General features: G+C 49.6%; 1 protein-coding gene across 9 annotated transcripts in view; it reads right to left on the minus strand.

Annotated features, from left to right (window-relative positions):
* slit2 (slit homolog 2 (Drosophila)) overlaps positions 1-14,080 on the minus strand; it is a 97,205-nt gene that overhangs the window by 72,218 nt on the left and 10,907 nt on the right. For 8 of the 9 annotated variants that reach the window (XM_061679202.1, XM_061679199.1, XM_061679196.1 and 5 more), the window contains exons 1-4: positions 12,301-13,036; positions 11,860-11,931; positions 11,149-11,220; positions 3,822-3,893 (exon numbers count right to left, since the gene is read on the minus strand). In XM_061679202.1, the coding sequence (XP_061535186.1) occupies positions 3,822-3,893; positions 11,149-11,220; positions 11,860-11,931; positions 12,301-12,491 (407 nt within the window). In that variant the 5' untranslated portion in view covers positions 12,492-13,036. Of the gene's footprint in view, positions 1-3,821; positions 3,894-11,148; positions 11,221-11,859; positions 11,932-12,300; positions 13,037-14,080 lie in introns of those variants that run through there. The other variant, XM_061679204.1, reaches the window with a different exon arrangement.

A 14,080-nucleotide genomic window follows, 5' to 3' on the forward strand; every position in this document is an offset into this window, starting at 1 on the left:
GCTATATTTTCCACCGGTGTGAATGTCGTCGGTGTCTATGTGCCCTGCCCTGCGGTCGGCCCTGCCCAAAGTCCAACTGGGACGGCGCGGGACGCACGCCGCAGGAAATGCACGGCGACAGCTCTTCAAATTACCAAAAGTACTCAAGAAAAAAAAAAAAATAAATCTGTGTGGTCCTAATACTGTGAAAAGTGACAGTGAGAATCGATGGGACTCTTCAAATCAAACCACATTTTGTTTCATCTCTTTCTTAACGGAAATAAGCGAAATCTGAGATAAGCTCGAAAGGAGGGAGACAGGAAAATAACAAGCGCTCAATCAAATCCAAACATCGCATCAATCTGAAGTCACTCGCGCTGAAACAAAACCAGACTTGTGGAATTACAGACTGTTCCCGTTTCACCGAGCACAACATCCTTTCATCAAGCCACGAGCTTTTAGTTGACACTTTTAAGAAAAGCACGTCGCCGTAAAAGGCGCCAGAAGTCAAATCCTGTCAGTTCAGTGGTCATAAAGTCCACGATCACACACACACGGCGGTTGTCGGGGTTCTCGGCAAAGCTTCTGATCTTTTACTGGGCCGGCGTGTTTTTACAGAGTCCATCTCATCGACCGGCTCGGCCGATCGCTTTCCGTCTCTCGGCGCGAACGGTCGCAGCTGTGCTTCTCAGACGCACAATAGAAAGCGGGGGCAGAGCGCGTGCGCACGTGCACGTGCCCGTGTGTGCGCGCGCGCATGTCTGTGCATGTCTGTTTGCACATGCGTGTGCGTGTGTCAGGGGCAAATACACGGAGGCGTGGCTGTTGGGGCGTCTCCAGATGCGCGTACCCTAATGCAGTCTGTGCCCCGCGGAATCGGCCACATGTGCGTGTCGAGGACGCAGGTGTTTTAAAAAGGGATATATTATGCAAAACAGACTTTTTAATTGCTTGTATACAAACAGAAATTGTGAAATTACACGACTGAGTGCATTTCTGTAAATGTGTGTGTGCAAACAAGCTGTCGAGATTTTGCCCCAATTGTGTCGATTTGTGTTTGCAGAGGCTTGCCGGAGAAGTGCAACCAATCAAGACTTTCGCCGTTGTTATTATAAAGCCGCGCTCGCGAAGGAATCAACACAACTTTGCTCGGTTCATTCAAGCTCGGAAGATTTTCGGCGGGTGAGCAGCCGGGATGAATGCAATCCTTCGATATCGCTATTTTCAAACAAATAAGTCAAAAAGGCGGGGGAGCAGTGTGAAAAGTGTCGGTGTCGAAAAAGAGGGGGGTTGTGACACCCGCTTCCCCCATCGGTGTCACGCCCCTGACAACTACTACTAATCAATATGTTCTATACAGAGCTTTTCCTAAATATCGTCAGCCAATAGCAGAGTTGCCTTAGTCAGTCTTGAACGTTTGAGGAAAAACTAAAGAAAAATCCTCAATGTAACCTCTGCAGATTACCATCACCCGGATGACTGACGAGCTACACAGACAAAGGAAGGCAAAAAAAACATTTTCACCAAGCACGTTGGTATATTGCGGCAATACGTTCAAAAGAAGGCACGGGGAGAACACGCAAACTCCACACAGATTTGAACCCGGGTCCTCAGAACTGTGAGGCGGATGTGCTAACCGTTTGGAAATTGAATTTGTGATGCTATGGGTATGGAGCAATAATTCCTTTATTATTCAGCAATATGTCAAAAACTGCGTGAACGTGAGAAAAAAGAAAACTGAGAATATGGCACGTATTTCACAGGACGATTGAGGACTTGAAGCCTTCACGAACTGAACGAAGCAAAGATTAAAATGCACGCACGCGCACACACACACACACACAGTTTTAAGCTCTAAAAGAGTGAAAACAAAAATGTTGATAATAGCAGGTTGAGTAAGTGTTCTTATATATAGCAGCACTGTTGCAAGAAGCGCCGAGTTCGCACATACCATCTGACCTCAAGAGAAATCTTAACACGGTTCCACTTTCCCGTAGCGATGACCGAGGATTTCATGTTATGTTTTCCCAAAATATAATAAGGCACCGCACGGGGTGAAGGCACACACAAAAGAATTAATATTGACTCGAGCTTTGCGGTTGAAACGCATACTAAACGACTTCCATACGTCTGACAAATGCGCTCGAAGCTTTGCGGCCGCCGAGGCAACGGCCTTTCTCGCTGTCAACCGGCACGCTTCTTGTCTCTCTATCATCTATTTTATGCTGACGCGCTTATCATAGTCCGTAGCACCACGCAATGAATGGTGTCAAGATGGACGAGGCGGGTTGTTTCCCCAAGATGTGCCGCCGGCGGGGGGGGTCCGGACGCACACGGCCGCCGGCACACAAACGGGTGTTCGCGTTCGTCTATGACAGCTGAGTGGAGAGAAGTCGAGCCGGGATGTATTTTTATCTTTGGCCCGCACGCTGAGCAAAATGCCAAGACTTGGCCTTGAGCAGCGCGCGCGCGCACGCACGCACGCACACACACACACACACACACACACACACACACACACACACACACAACCTCAGACATGACAGGTCGAGCCCGGCCGACCGCCGGAGCAGCCGCGCAACATAAACAACTTTTGCACAATGTGAATCATCTGAGCATGTCAATATTGTTTTAGATAAATATATTCTGCCACATTTTTATATATATATATATATATATATCAACAAAATATATATACGGTATAGATATAGATATATACATAGTATATCCGCCACCATAATTATTCCCCGAGACCACAAACAAGCGTGACGAGAAGTCGGTTCCCACAGTCTGAGAACGTTTGACGCTAAACGCCGCGACGGCGCACTGAGCTGGAAGGTGCCGGAACAATCGGCGGCCCACGTCTTTGAATGCGACTGTTGATTTTCTGTGACTAAAACTATTTGCTACCCACGAAAGGCCAAATGTAACTTAAGAGGAGAAACCCGATGCACTATGAACACACACAAACACGCTGGCGGTGAGCAGCAGCTGTCGGGGTGCTAATCTCCATTAGCTACTGAACGGGCCTCGACGGAGCGCCGCTGAAAATCACACACGGCCTTCCCACGCGTCCGTCTTCCACCACATCCTTGTTGCTAACCCTCCACAGCAGCACCGGATCAAACCGACCCTTCTGGTTTTCTAGTTGCTCGTTTTCACGCGAGGTATACAGTATGCACCATATGCGGATTATTTCATGGCTTTTAAAAAGTTGGGGTTAGCGACGCTCGCGGCGTTCCACTCGGCTGGCGTGGGTTCAGTTCCACAAAGTCCGAAGTAATGAATTAGCCCAAAAGCCTTCATGAGATGAGATGAAAAATAATCAAGATTGGAGCGGGGCTAAAGGCTTCAGTCCACGCAATCGTTGATTATTAGCACGATGAAGAAGGTTAGGCCCAAATCTTTGTCATTGGATTGTTGAGAGATCATTTGAACACATCTGCAGCAAGTTTACACTGATTAGAATTTATTTGTAAAAGGTCGAAGCGGCCTCGATATCCATCGCAGGTCATGAGTCCAATAAAGGCGCAGACAGATTTATGCGCCAATATCCAAAATCCTCAACATTTTCAAGCCCTGGAAAGAGTTGCCGAAGCAGTTGAAGTCTAACCCACGAGACATTCCTTTATTTATTCATTCTAATGATTATTATTTGAAGTGTACTCCTGCGGAACATAATGGATTCTTAATGGAACCTATCGGTGACGGGTGAGGAATTGTCTCGGGCGCACGGCGTCCAAAACGATGCCGCCCGGCCGTGACGTCGTTCCTCCGAAACGGCAAAACGGAGCAGCTGAGCGATCGTTCGGCAGGGAGCGGGGAAGGAAAGCGACACTTACAGTCTGTGAAGCTTCGTGGTGCCCAGGAAGAGAAGCTCGGGAAACACAGCCAGATTATTCCGATTCAGGCGCCTGAAGAAAAAACAAAAGCAGGAAAGCAAAATGAGCTGTTGAATGTTTCATGCCTGCCACTAAAAGGGAGATGAGGGAAGAGGTGATCGTTTTAGATGCATTTTCATTAGCTTGTACTCACAGTTCAAGAATTAAGTTGCAATTCGCCGGCTTATCAAAACCACACAACCGATTACCATAAAACTTGCGGGGGTCTACCGAATGTTATTTGGTGACAGCGCACACAAACGCACACACACACACACACACACACACACACACACACGCACACAAACGACTCCAGGTTACTCTTGACGGCAACATGGCTGCCAGGCAAATAGTGGAGCGGAGAAGGTGGAAGGCAGGCAAGGCTGGAGGAGAAAGGCGGAAGTTCCGATGCGGGCGAGGGGGAGATTTTCTTGTGAAGCACAAAAGGAGAGAGGAGAAGACGATGTGGGAAAAACAAACAGGCGGTCTGGCCGGGCTACCGAATGTGTGAAAGGGACCCCGCTGAGTCAATACGCCTCTCGCAGGGGAAGAACTCACAAGGGGCCGTCATCACGCACACACAAATAGAAGTGTCGAGAGAGCTCGGGTGAGTTTAATAACGCGGCTGCAATCATTTAACCCCGCTTGAGTGGAGTGAAGAGGTTTGTGTGCCGATGTTTCCTGATGCGAGTCAGGGGAGAGTGAGGCGACGGAGTGGCACAATGCGTGAAAGGCTGCTGAAACTGTTTAACCTCCACACACATTGGCGAGCAACGCATGCTGGGACCGCGAGGGAGAAAGGAAATTAGGAATCCACGGAAAATGCTGACCTCAAACTAATAGGTACCTGGGCCTTCGTGGGGATTGAGCTGGCAATTACAGAGTGGCTTTTCGTGCTCGAGGGGCTTTTCCACCATCGAGGCAGCATCGGGAGCAACCGAGGGTTCGGCATCTCGCTCAAGGACACTTCGGCGCGGTCGCGAGGGCCGGGGGTCGAACCCGCAACCTACCGCCTGAGTCGCGCCGCCGACAGAAATGCAATAAAACAGGCGGAGAAAAACTTTGAATCAAACACATGAAACGCACGTCGGTGCTGATTCTAAACTGGATTCATGCGCACGGATTGCTACAGATTGTTCGCCCTGACCAACCAATCAGAATGAAGACATCAGTTAACGATCCGGTCCAATCGCTCAAATACTTTAAATGACATCAGCCGGCACGCAGTGGCTGAAATCTGATCGGACAAAAAAAATATCACGTCAACGCTCCCGATCGGGTTTCGCCAGACCTCCGCTGCTCATTCGAAAAGTGCAAAACTGTTTGATTTCACATATTTCCTGCCGGCGTTCAGCCCTCCGCACGCAAAATGTCGCCACGCGCACGCGCACAGGTTCGCCTTCACCCTTCCGTCAGAGGCCTGTGAGGAATATTTCACATGCAGCAGAAGTGATGTTTCGAAATGGACATCTTTTTTTTTTGGTTCACTTGAGCGGCCTATCCGAAGATTGCTCGTCATTTACATTTCGTCTCAGAAAACAAAGCAAAAAAGCCGACCGAGCAACGGCTCATGACTTGAAGAAGCCGTGGGTCGGGGAACGGCTGCGCTGGATCCCGATGGCGCCGATCACGGAGGTTTTCACGCAACAGTTTTCGGCACGTTAAATCCATCGCAATTGGACTGTTGTGGTAATTTGACAATATGTTTAGCAGCGGTGTGGAAAGCGGGGAGGGACCGAGGGGGGGAGGGGGGCTGGGGGGCTGCTTCAGGCATCCAATTTAGGGGAGTATCGAAACAAGTTTGGGTGGGCATTTTGTATGGATATATATATCTATATAGATATACACACACACACACACAGAAACACCTAATGTTGTGGCGCATGTATGCGCACAGAATGGCACCTCGCGAGCTGTGGGCGATGAGGCCACGTTTGTCCTAAAGAGGATGAAGACAGAGAAGTCGGAGGTGTGAGAGTCTCTGCAACTAGCGAATGCCTCGCTGCAGCGTGGCGATAATCTCCGCAGTCATAAACAGATGCTAGAGGGACACAAACTTCGCAGTCAATAGCCACTAGCTCGCACCTACGCGTTTCTGCCAACACACTGTGGCATTTTGTGCCGCCGAGCATTCAAAAACATATTCAACACACACGCGCGCGCTCACTTAGTTTTCACACCTCAGAGCCTCGCTGATATGAAGTAGTTTGAGTTGCAGTCTGTGGCTGGCAAGGAAGCCCCCCCCCAGAAAGCAATTATTACACCGCCAACACCAGTAGTAGCGTTGTTAACACATATTTTGTACCAACAAACACAATATATCACACCTACACACAAGCCAGTTATTGCCTAAGCCCTTGACGAAACGTTTCTCGGAATGTCAACGTGTACGTATATGCGCTCTGTGGCCATAATAAGGAGTCGTCAATCAAGTCAAATAACACAGAATCATAGTGTTGCAAAAATAAGATCATGTTCAAAAACTAATAAGGTCACACGGAAAAAGGAAAAAGTTATCATCTCAAATTCCTAAATTTTGTGACCCCAATGACGAATGGCAAATTACAACTTTATTCACGTAAGATGAAAACAACTTTTTCAGACGAAAACATATCTTTTACGACGGAAGCCCATTTACAATATATATACACACACAATTGTGTTCTTTTTCAGGTGCGGAAACACACACTTTGAAAGTTCCTTGTTAAAAAAGAAGTAAGCTGTTGTATTTGTCGCAAGGAGCGGCCGTCCGCATTCTGTGAGGCCAAGGTGTCCGCCCCCCACGCGCCATGTGGGCAACCTCGTCGTCTCCGCACGACGCGCGACGTAAGCTGTGTCTCGCCCCTTTCTTTGTGTGTTGTTTTGGCGCAACACACGGAGGAGCGCCGGCATTTTTTTATTGGATTTCTTTGGTACTTTTTCTGAATGTCCTCTTGGGCTCCTTCCTATAAGCTACTAAAAATTGTATGGCATTCTCACAAAAGTACACTTGCATTTATTGTTGTGCGCAACAACCTTTTTTCATCATATTTTTACTGTCTCGTAAAATTGAACACGATTGTCTTCGGCGAAAGGCAAATTTCCGGAGCAACTCTTGTACTGGCCGTCTTCGGATTGTGTCGGTGTCCCTAATAATGTGGCCGACGAACGCACCGTAAATGTCTGCCGCGTGTGCGCGCGTGTCGGTCTGACAGCAACGCGTCGGGTTTACATCGCAAAAGATCCTTCATTACGCTCGAGCGTCAGCCACTCTTATGCGATCTCGCAACGAAGGACAGATAACATCTCGGAATTGAGAATTCCGCAGCGAGCGTCATCCACATTCATTGGGTCTTCCCTGATATGGGCAAGCGAGTGTTTCGCCACCCGAAGGAAAAAGCTCGGCTGCCGCCGTGCACCCGATGGCGCAATCTTTCTCCGATGCCTTTTTGGAAGGGAGCGCACAGCGCAAGTAATTTCAGGCTCTGTTGCCCGATAAACAAATTACACACACGCACACGAACTTTGCTCAGAGGTGATCAACCGCAGCGTTGCTATCGCTCACGGCTCCAGCTAATGATTTCAAGAACAGTACGGCATTTTGAAATTATTCTTTCTAGGACCGACAGATGGTTTTGCGCTATTTACGCACTACAACATAAACACTTGCATTCAGTCTTTTTTTTGGTAATCTCTGCTGCCAGAGATTACAAAACTCAAGGCCGCCATCAATTTGATCTTGGACATGTGACCGCTCAATTAGCGGCTAATTAGCTGATGCTTTATCTCAGACGTGCTACAAAATCCCATAATTAGACTTCCTGTGTGGCTGTTCACAGATTTTGGATGTCCACTGTAAACTATTCAAACGTTAGATCGTGCTCAGAGGATCAAGTGGTCGCCTTCTTCTTCGAGCCACAGGGAAGAATGTATGACATTCCAATATGCGCAGGACAATGGCAGGAGAGGGGGGAGAAGGACAACATAACACAAGAAGGGGGAAAAGAAAGTGCGCGTGTGCTTTGGAGGGGGCAGAATCCAACTGCTCGTGACGGCGCAGCACTCGCGAAAGAGAATGCACATGCGCGAGTGTATCCAAACCTGCGCACGTGTACGTTGTGACATGCCCGCCCCACCTCCACACCCTCCGGCTACTGACCCACACCTGACCTCACCCGGGACGGCACTGCAGGGACTATCGTGGAAAAAAACAACCCCCCCAAAAAAAAGGACAAGAGAGGGGGGAGGAACCGTTTTCTAACCCGGTGGGGGGCAGTCGCTGCGGATCCATCAGCCCAGCTTAGGAGCCTCTCCTATGGGCAGCGCTGCCCGGCGGGCTCCCTGCAGCCACCCGGAGGACGGAGGCCTTTGAAATCAGCCGCAGACTCCAGACTCGGGAGATGCGCCGTTGTCCGGCAGCCGCAGGGGGCATCGACGACTGGCTCCGTCTTTGTGTTCGTGAACATGCAACGCCAAACGCGGCGAGCCGCAGTCGGAGACCCTTTCGGAGGACTAAAGAAAGAGCCGTGTTGTGTCAGAAAGTTAGCTAGCGTCAAAGCTGTTCAGAGACAAAACAAACAAAGAAACGAGCGCGTCCCGTCGGACGAGACCAAATTGCGATACTCTTTGTTCAGTTGTCTCTTTTGAGTGTTGAAGTGAGTGTAGCAGGTCACGCGAACCCTGGACATAACCTACTCAAGCGGACTAACCTCTTGCACACTCCTGCGCTTGTCCACGTTGCACCCCAAGGAACAAAACAAGCTAGCCCACAAACTCGTATACTGTTTAGCATAGCTGAGAGGCACGGTGTAATCCGGATTAGACCGCTTTCTACTCTAGTACGTAAAAGAGGTCGGTCTACTTTAACTCCAGGTACGGTCGATTTGGAATGGTTTTCGTTCAGCTGTGATCATTTCATCAGCGCGTCGAAGGCTCCTGTCAAAGCGTCAACACACTTCATTATTTCCCTCTTTGTCTTCGGCCACGGGCGGGCAACCATTTAGCTGGATAGAGGCTGGCGTTGCTCGCTGACCCTAACCCCAAACGCAAGCACACGATCGAGAGTCTTTGACAAAGAGCAGTTTGAATACGGAAAAAGGCACGGTGGCCACAACATGATGCCTACTTTGTACTACTCATTTTGAAGTCAGCCTGTGCACTGCTCGCATAAAACACAAGTGTCAAACTCGTTTTTGTCACAGGCCACATCATAGTTATGGTTCCCCTTTCCTTATGTCTTAATTATTTCATATACACAGTTGCCCTGGCAACAGATTGAATTTGAAATCAGAAGTCATAGAAAAATAACCCACCCATTTTCCGTACCGCGTATTCCTCCCAGGGGTGCCTATCCCGGCTATCTTCGGGCGGGAGGCGGGGTACGCCCCCCGAACCGGTCGCCGGCCAATCGCGGGGCGCATAGAAACAAACAACCATTCGCACTCGCATTCGCGCCTACGGGCAATTTAGAGTCGTCAATTAACCTCGCTTGCATGTTTTTGGGATGTGGGAAGAAACCGGAGCGCCCGGAGAAAAGCCACGCAGGCACGGGGAGAGCATGCAAACTCCGCACAGGCCAGGCCGGATTTGAACCGGCAACCTCTCAACTGTGAGGCAGATGTGCTCATCGGTCGTCCACCGTGCCGCCACATGGAAAATTGTGGCACACAAATATTAGGAATACAACTATTATTCACTTTTGGTTAAAAACATATTTGGTGGAAAAAATGCTTGTAATATCTCTTAAAAGTGAAGAAAAATTGCATGAAAAGAACAAACCTATTTAGCATGAAACATGAAGTGGAAACACTAACATTTCTTTGGTGGGCCACATGAAATGGTACAGTGGGCCGGATCTGGCCCCCAGGCCTTGAGTTTGACAAAGGTAACTATGAGGATTTTTTTGTTTTGTTTTTTTAACCCAATTACGGCTTCCACTCTTCTGGACAGACTGTCTACAAAATTCTGGAGTCTGCCATTTGGGAGGTCAAAGGTCGGTCACCAATGTTGTGGATGGCTCAAAACAGTTCGTTCCAAATGTGTTTGATTGGATTCTGGGGTACACACCAAAATTCCTTCGCCCAAACATGTCTTCCCGTAACTCCTCCCACAAAGTTGAAAGTACGCGATTGTCCAAAACGTCTTCACACAATAAAGAATCCGAGACCCTGTAGATTGAAAATATAATACATTTGACACACCGAGCAGGAAGGTGTTGTTAAAAGCCCTGCCAAATTTGAATGATTAAAAAAAATCGCCAAAATATATCAAATGAGTCTTCAGAATCGTGAAAAATCGCAATCGGCAAGTCAATAATATGAGGCTTCAAAATCGTGAAGAATCTAAATCGCCAAGAATATACGATCCAAATTGCCAAGTGTATGAAATGATGCTTCAAAAATGTGAAATTATTATTATTTTTTTTTAAATCGTACAAAAATCGAAATCGCCAAGTGTAAGAAATGATCCTTCAAATATGTGAAATTTCTTTCTTTTTTTAAATCGTAAAAAAAATCGAAATCGCCAAGTGTAAGAAATGATCCTTCAAATATGTGAATTTCTTTTTTTAAATCGTAAAAAAAATCGAAATCTCCAAGTGTTGAAAATCATGAAGAATCAAGCCGTTGTCTTCGCTCTCAAATGCTGCGGGCGCGTCGGCTGAATGTGCTAAAATCACCCCCCCCCGCTAAACCGTCAATCAAATACCACTGAGACAACCTGGAAAAAAGCATGCCACTACAGCTAGCATCTTTCTTATGCCGACACACAACTACATGTCGGAGCCACGATATTTTGTCGGCTTGAAGCTGGAATACATCTGACCAGGTTGTCGCGGGGCTTTCCCACGCCACACCAACAAGGTGCTCAAAAGCGGCCACGGCAGCGCGCCGGCTGTCGGCCGGGACCTTTTTCCGCCCTTACCCCTTCCACCTTCTCTTAGCAACGTGCGTGCGCTTCTCGCCGACAACGAGGCGCTCTAGCGCCGGCACGCCAGCGAACTAGCCGAAAGAAAGACGCATTTTCCGGAGTATAAGCATAGCTAGCTAGCTGAGCGCATGTTGAATGAAGGCGCTCGAGTAGCGATATCGTTGGGGGAGGGGCGACTAAATGCCGGACGCCGGACAACCAAACGGAAATGTACGTAAAACATTCGAAGGCTAGATCGCCACAAGTGAGTACGACGCAGTGAACAGTACTTGCAAGTTGTCAGCCAATACAAATCTTCAAACATGTCAAATGTATTGAGAAACCAAGGTCTGCGTTTGCGTTGATGGAGGTGTACAATTTGGCAGAAAAGAAGGTGACTCACAGTCTCTCCAGTTCCTTCAGGTCCTGGAAAGCCCCTCGCTCGATTGTGCTGATTTTGTTCTCCATAAGCTGCCTGTAAGGAGAAGCGGCAAACGGTGAGCGGAAGGCCTCGACGACACGTCAGAGGGGGTTAGCGTGTCTTAATGGAGTCAGAAAAAAGGATTTGGACACGACATTGCCGTCTGAGATGAAAGTTCGACGGAGACGAAAGGAGACAGATCGTCGAAACGGACGAGAAGAGAGCGAGGAACGCACACTCGGCGATCGTCGTCTAACCTTCTCGTCGCTCATCTTCAGGCCATCGCGTGAAATACAAACGGCCGCAAGAGCGGAAACGCGCGTTACGAGAACACGCGGGCACTCAATAAGGACACGATCTCCTGAGGAATTCGAACAACGCGCATCCGCTGCCATTCACGCACACACTCGGGTCAGCAACCTGCGGTGACTTGACTCCGCCTTTCTTTCATCCATCCATCACTCGATTGGCGGTTGCGCGTATAATGAGAACCTTCTTTCTCTTCATCACCCCCACCCGACCGACACTTGCACTGGCACATTAACAGGTGCCAATTGAGGCGCAAAATGCACATGCGACGAGACCGTGGCATCGAGCAAAGCGGGCAACGACAAACGCTTTTTGCAGAGAAGGAAGTGGAGAGTGTAACAAAAGAGAGGAGGGGGGGGGTGACCCCCATAAAAAGCCACTTACAACACGCGCAGATTCCTCAATCCAGCAAAATCGGCCTTGGTGATTTTCGTCAGGTTGTTCGCGTTCAGATCCCTGAAAGAGAAAAAGTCAAATGAAGAAAGACGTCAGATTCGAGCCTGTCCGATGCTCGTTTTGCAGGGAAACTTGTGCGAAAGTCATTCGAGCGCTGCGGGGCCAATTTCAATTGCAAAATCCAAATCCAAGTCGAAAACCGACGCGACGAATTCAAATGCGGTTCAACCTCGAAAGTGAGTTGAGGGCATCTATTCCCAAAGAATCCACACTCGTTCGGTGAGAACGGAGCTTGTGCTTTCAAACCAATCAATCAATCAATCAATCAATCGCGTCGTTGCACCGCGCGCGACCTTTGTCAATCGGATGCGAACGAAAATGCGTTCGGAGTTCGAGTGCGTGCAAAGTGAAGTCCGAACGGGCGCTTACAGTCTCTCGGTGCTGCGGGGAACGTTCCGGGGCACGCCGCGGAGCCCTTGGCCGTGACAGTCCACCGCCGTCCCGGTGCAGGAGCACGGGGCCGGGCACGGCTGTCCGGCTGCGCCCAGGACCGGGACCGGGACCGGGACCAGGACCAGGACCAGGATCAGCACCGCGGGCTTCAGGAGGGCTCCCAGCATTGCGGCGAGGCCAAAGAAAGCCGAAACAGAAGCGCGCAGCGAACTCAGCGGGATAGCGTCCTCCAGAAACCGCACGTCCCAAATTTACATCGCGGGCAGCTCCTGAACGCGGGACGGATTAACAACCGCCGAAGGGGGGCTCGGACTCTCTGGCCGCGCTACAGCGCCGCGAACTTCCACATGTCCGCGCAAATCCGTCTTGTGCGGATCCACGGAAGCCACTCGAGCTGCGCCCTCACGCGCCCTCACGCGCGCATGCTCCAGGTGAGCCGTGAGCCGTGAGCCGTTCTCGGGCTTTTTCGTGCACGGCAAGCGAAGCGAGTCGTCGTCCGCTTCCCCCACACAAAAGCAAACAAAGCGCGCGCGCGCGCGCACACACACAAAACTAAACAAAACAAAACAAACCAAAACAAAAAACGGTCGTAGCAGAGCTGACGTGGACGTTCTGGTTCCGAACGTCTGCCGGACAGCTGCGCGCGGCGCGACGATCCAACTCCGGGGAGTCAAGTGAGCCCGCTGCAGCCCACCGGCCCCCTGCGTGCGCGTGCCCGCCTGCCTGCGTGCGCGCGCGTGACACCAGAGCGAGAGAGAGAGAGAAGCAGCTGAGCAGAGGAGGGCGAACGTGCTCGCGTTGAAGACAAAAAAGTGACTCCTTCACTTAAGAACATCAAATAGAAAAAGGGGAAAAGCGGTGGGAAAGCAACTCTCACACAATCTTTCTTTCTTTCTTTCTGCCACAGAAAAAAAGAAGGAGTCGCCGCGCTGGCCACAAAGAAACAGGCAAAGCCACCATTTGGCAACAGAACAAAATGCGGCTCGAGATGACATCGGAGACAATTGCTGCGGTTCGGCACGAACATTTAGGAAATCGATTTGTAAGGTGGATGCTGATGCAACTCAGAACAAATCAAAGCCCGACATGCGTTCATTGTTTCTGGTCGATCGTGACAATGAACTGAAGACACGGCGCTGCCTTGAGATGCGAGCTGGATGTCTTCGGCGGCCGTGCTCTCGCCCACTCGCATCTCAAAACGGACTTCTCCGTTCAAATGAATGGAAACGGAATGAATCCGTTCCAGTCGCTCGAAAGACGCCGCCATTTCTTTAAACATGTTTTAAAAAAAAGACATGTTGTAACATATAGTCATTAAAAAAAACATAATAGAAGAGAATGTAAGGATATTAACTGGTTTTATGAAAGTGTCATTTGCGTGTGCGTGTGTTTGTGTGTGTGTCCGCTTCCGTTGTGCAGGAAGGCTGCGTGTCCCGTCGGTGGTCCCAAAACTTTTGTTTTGCATGTACGTTCATACCAAAAACTTGCACGGTAACAGTAAGGCATTCAAATGCAGGGAGTACGAGTCAGAAGCCGTCCGGGGAAAAAAGTCCCCCCAAAAGGTACCGAAGTGCAGTGATTAAGTGTTCGTACCACACCACTTCCCGCCACTGAGACACGACGAGAGAAAAAAGGGCACTTCGGGAGCGAACGAGACACGCGCACATTTGCAGAGAGCACTTTTCGAGGCACGGACAGAGAGACGACACACGCGCAACGCCTCAGCCGATGCTTTATTTAGTCGACCTCAGCAAGG

Source organism: Phycodurus eques, chromosome 6 (genome assembly GCF_024500275.1).
Source record: "Phycodurus eques isolate BA_2022a chromosome 6, UOR_Pequ_1.1, whole genome shotgun sequence".
NCBI classification, from domain to species: Eukaryota; Metazoa; Chordata; class Actinopteri; order Syngnathiformes; family Syngnathidae; genus Phycodurus; species Phycodurus eques.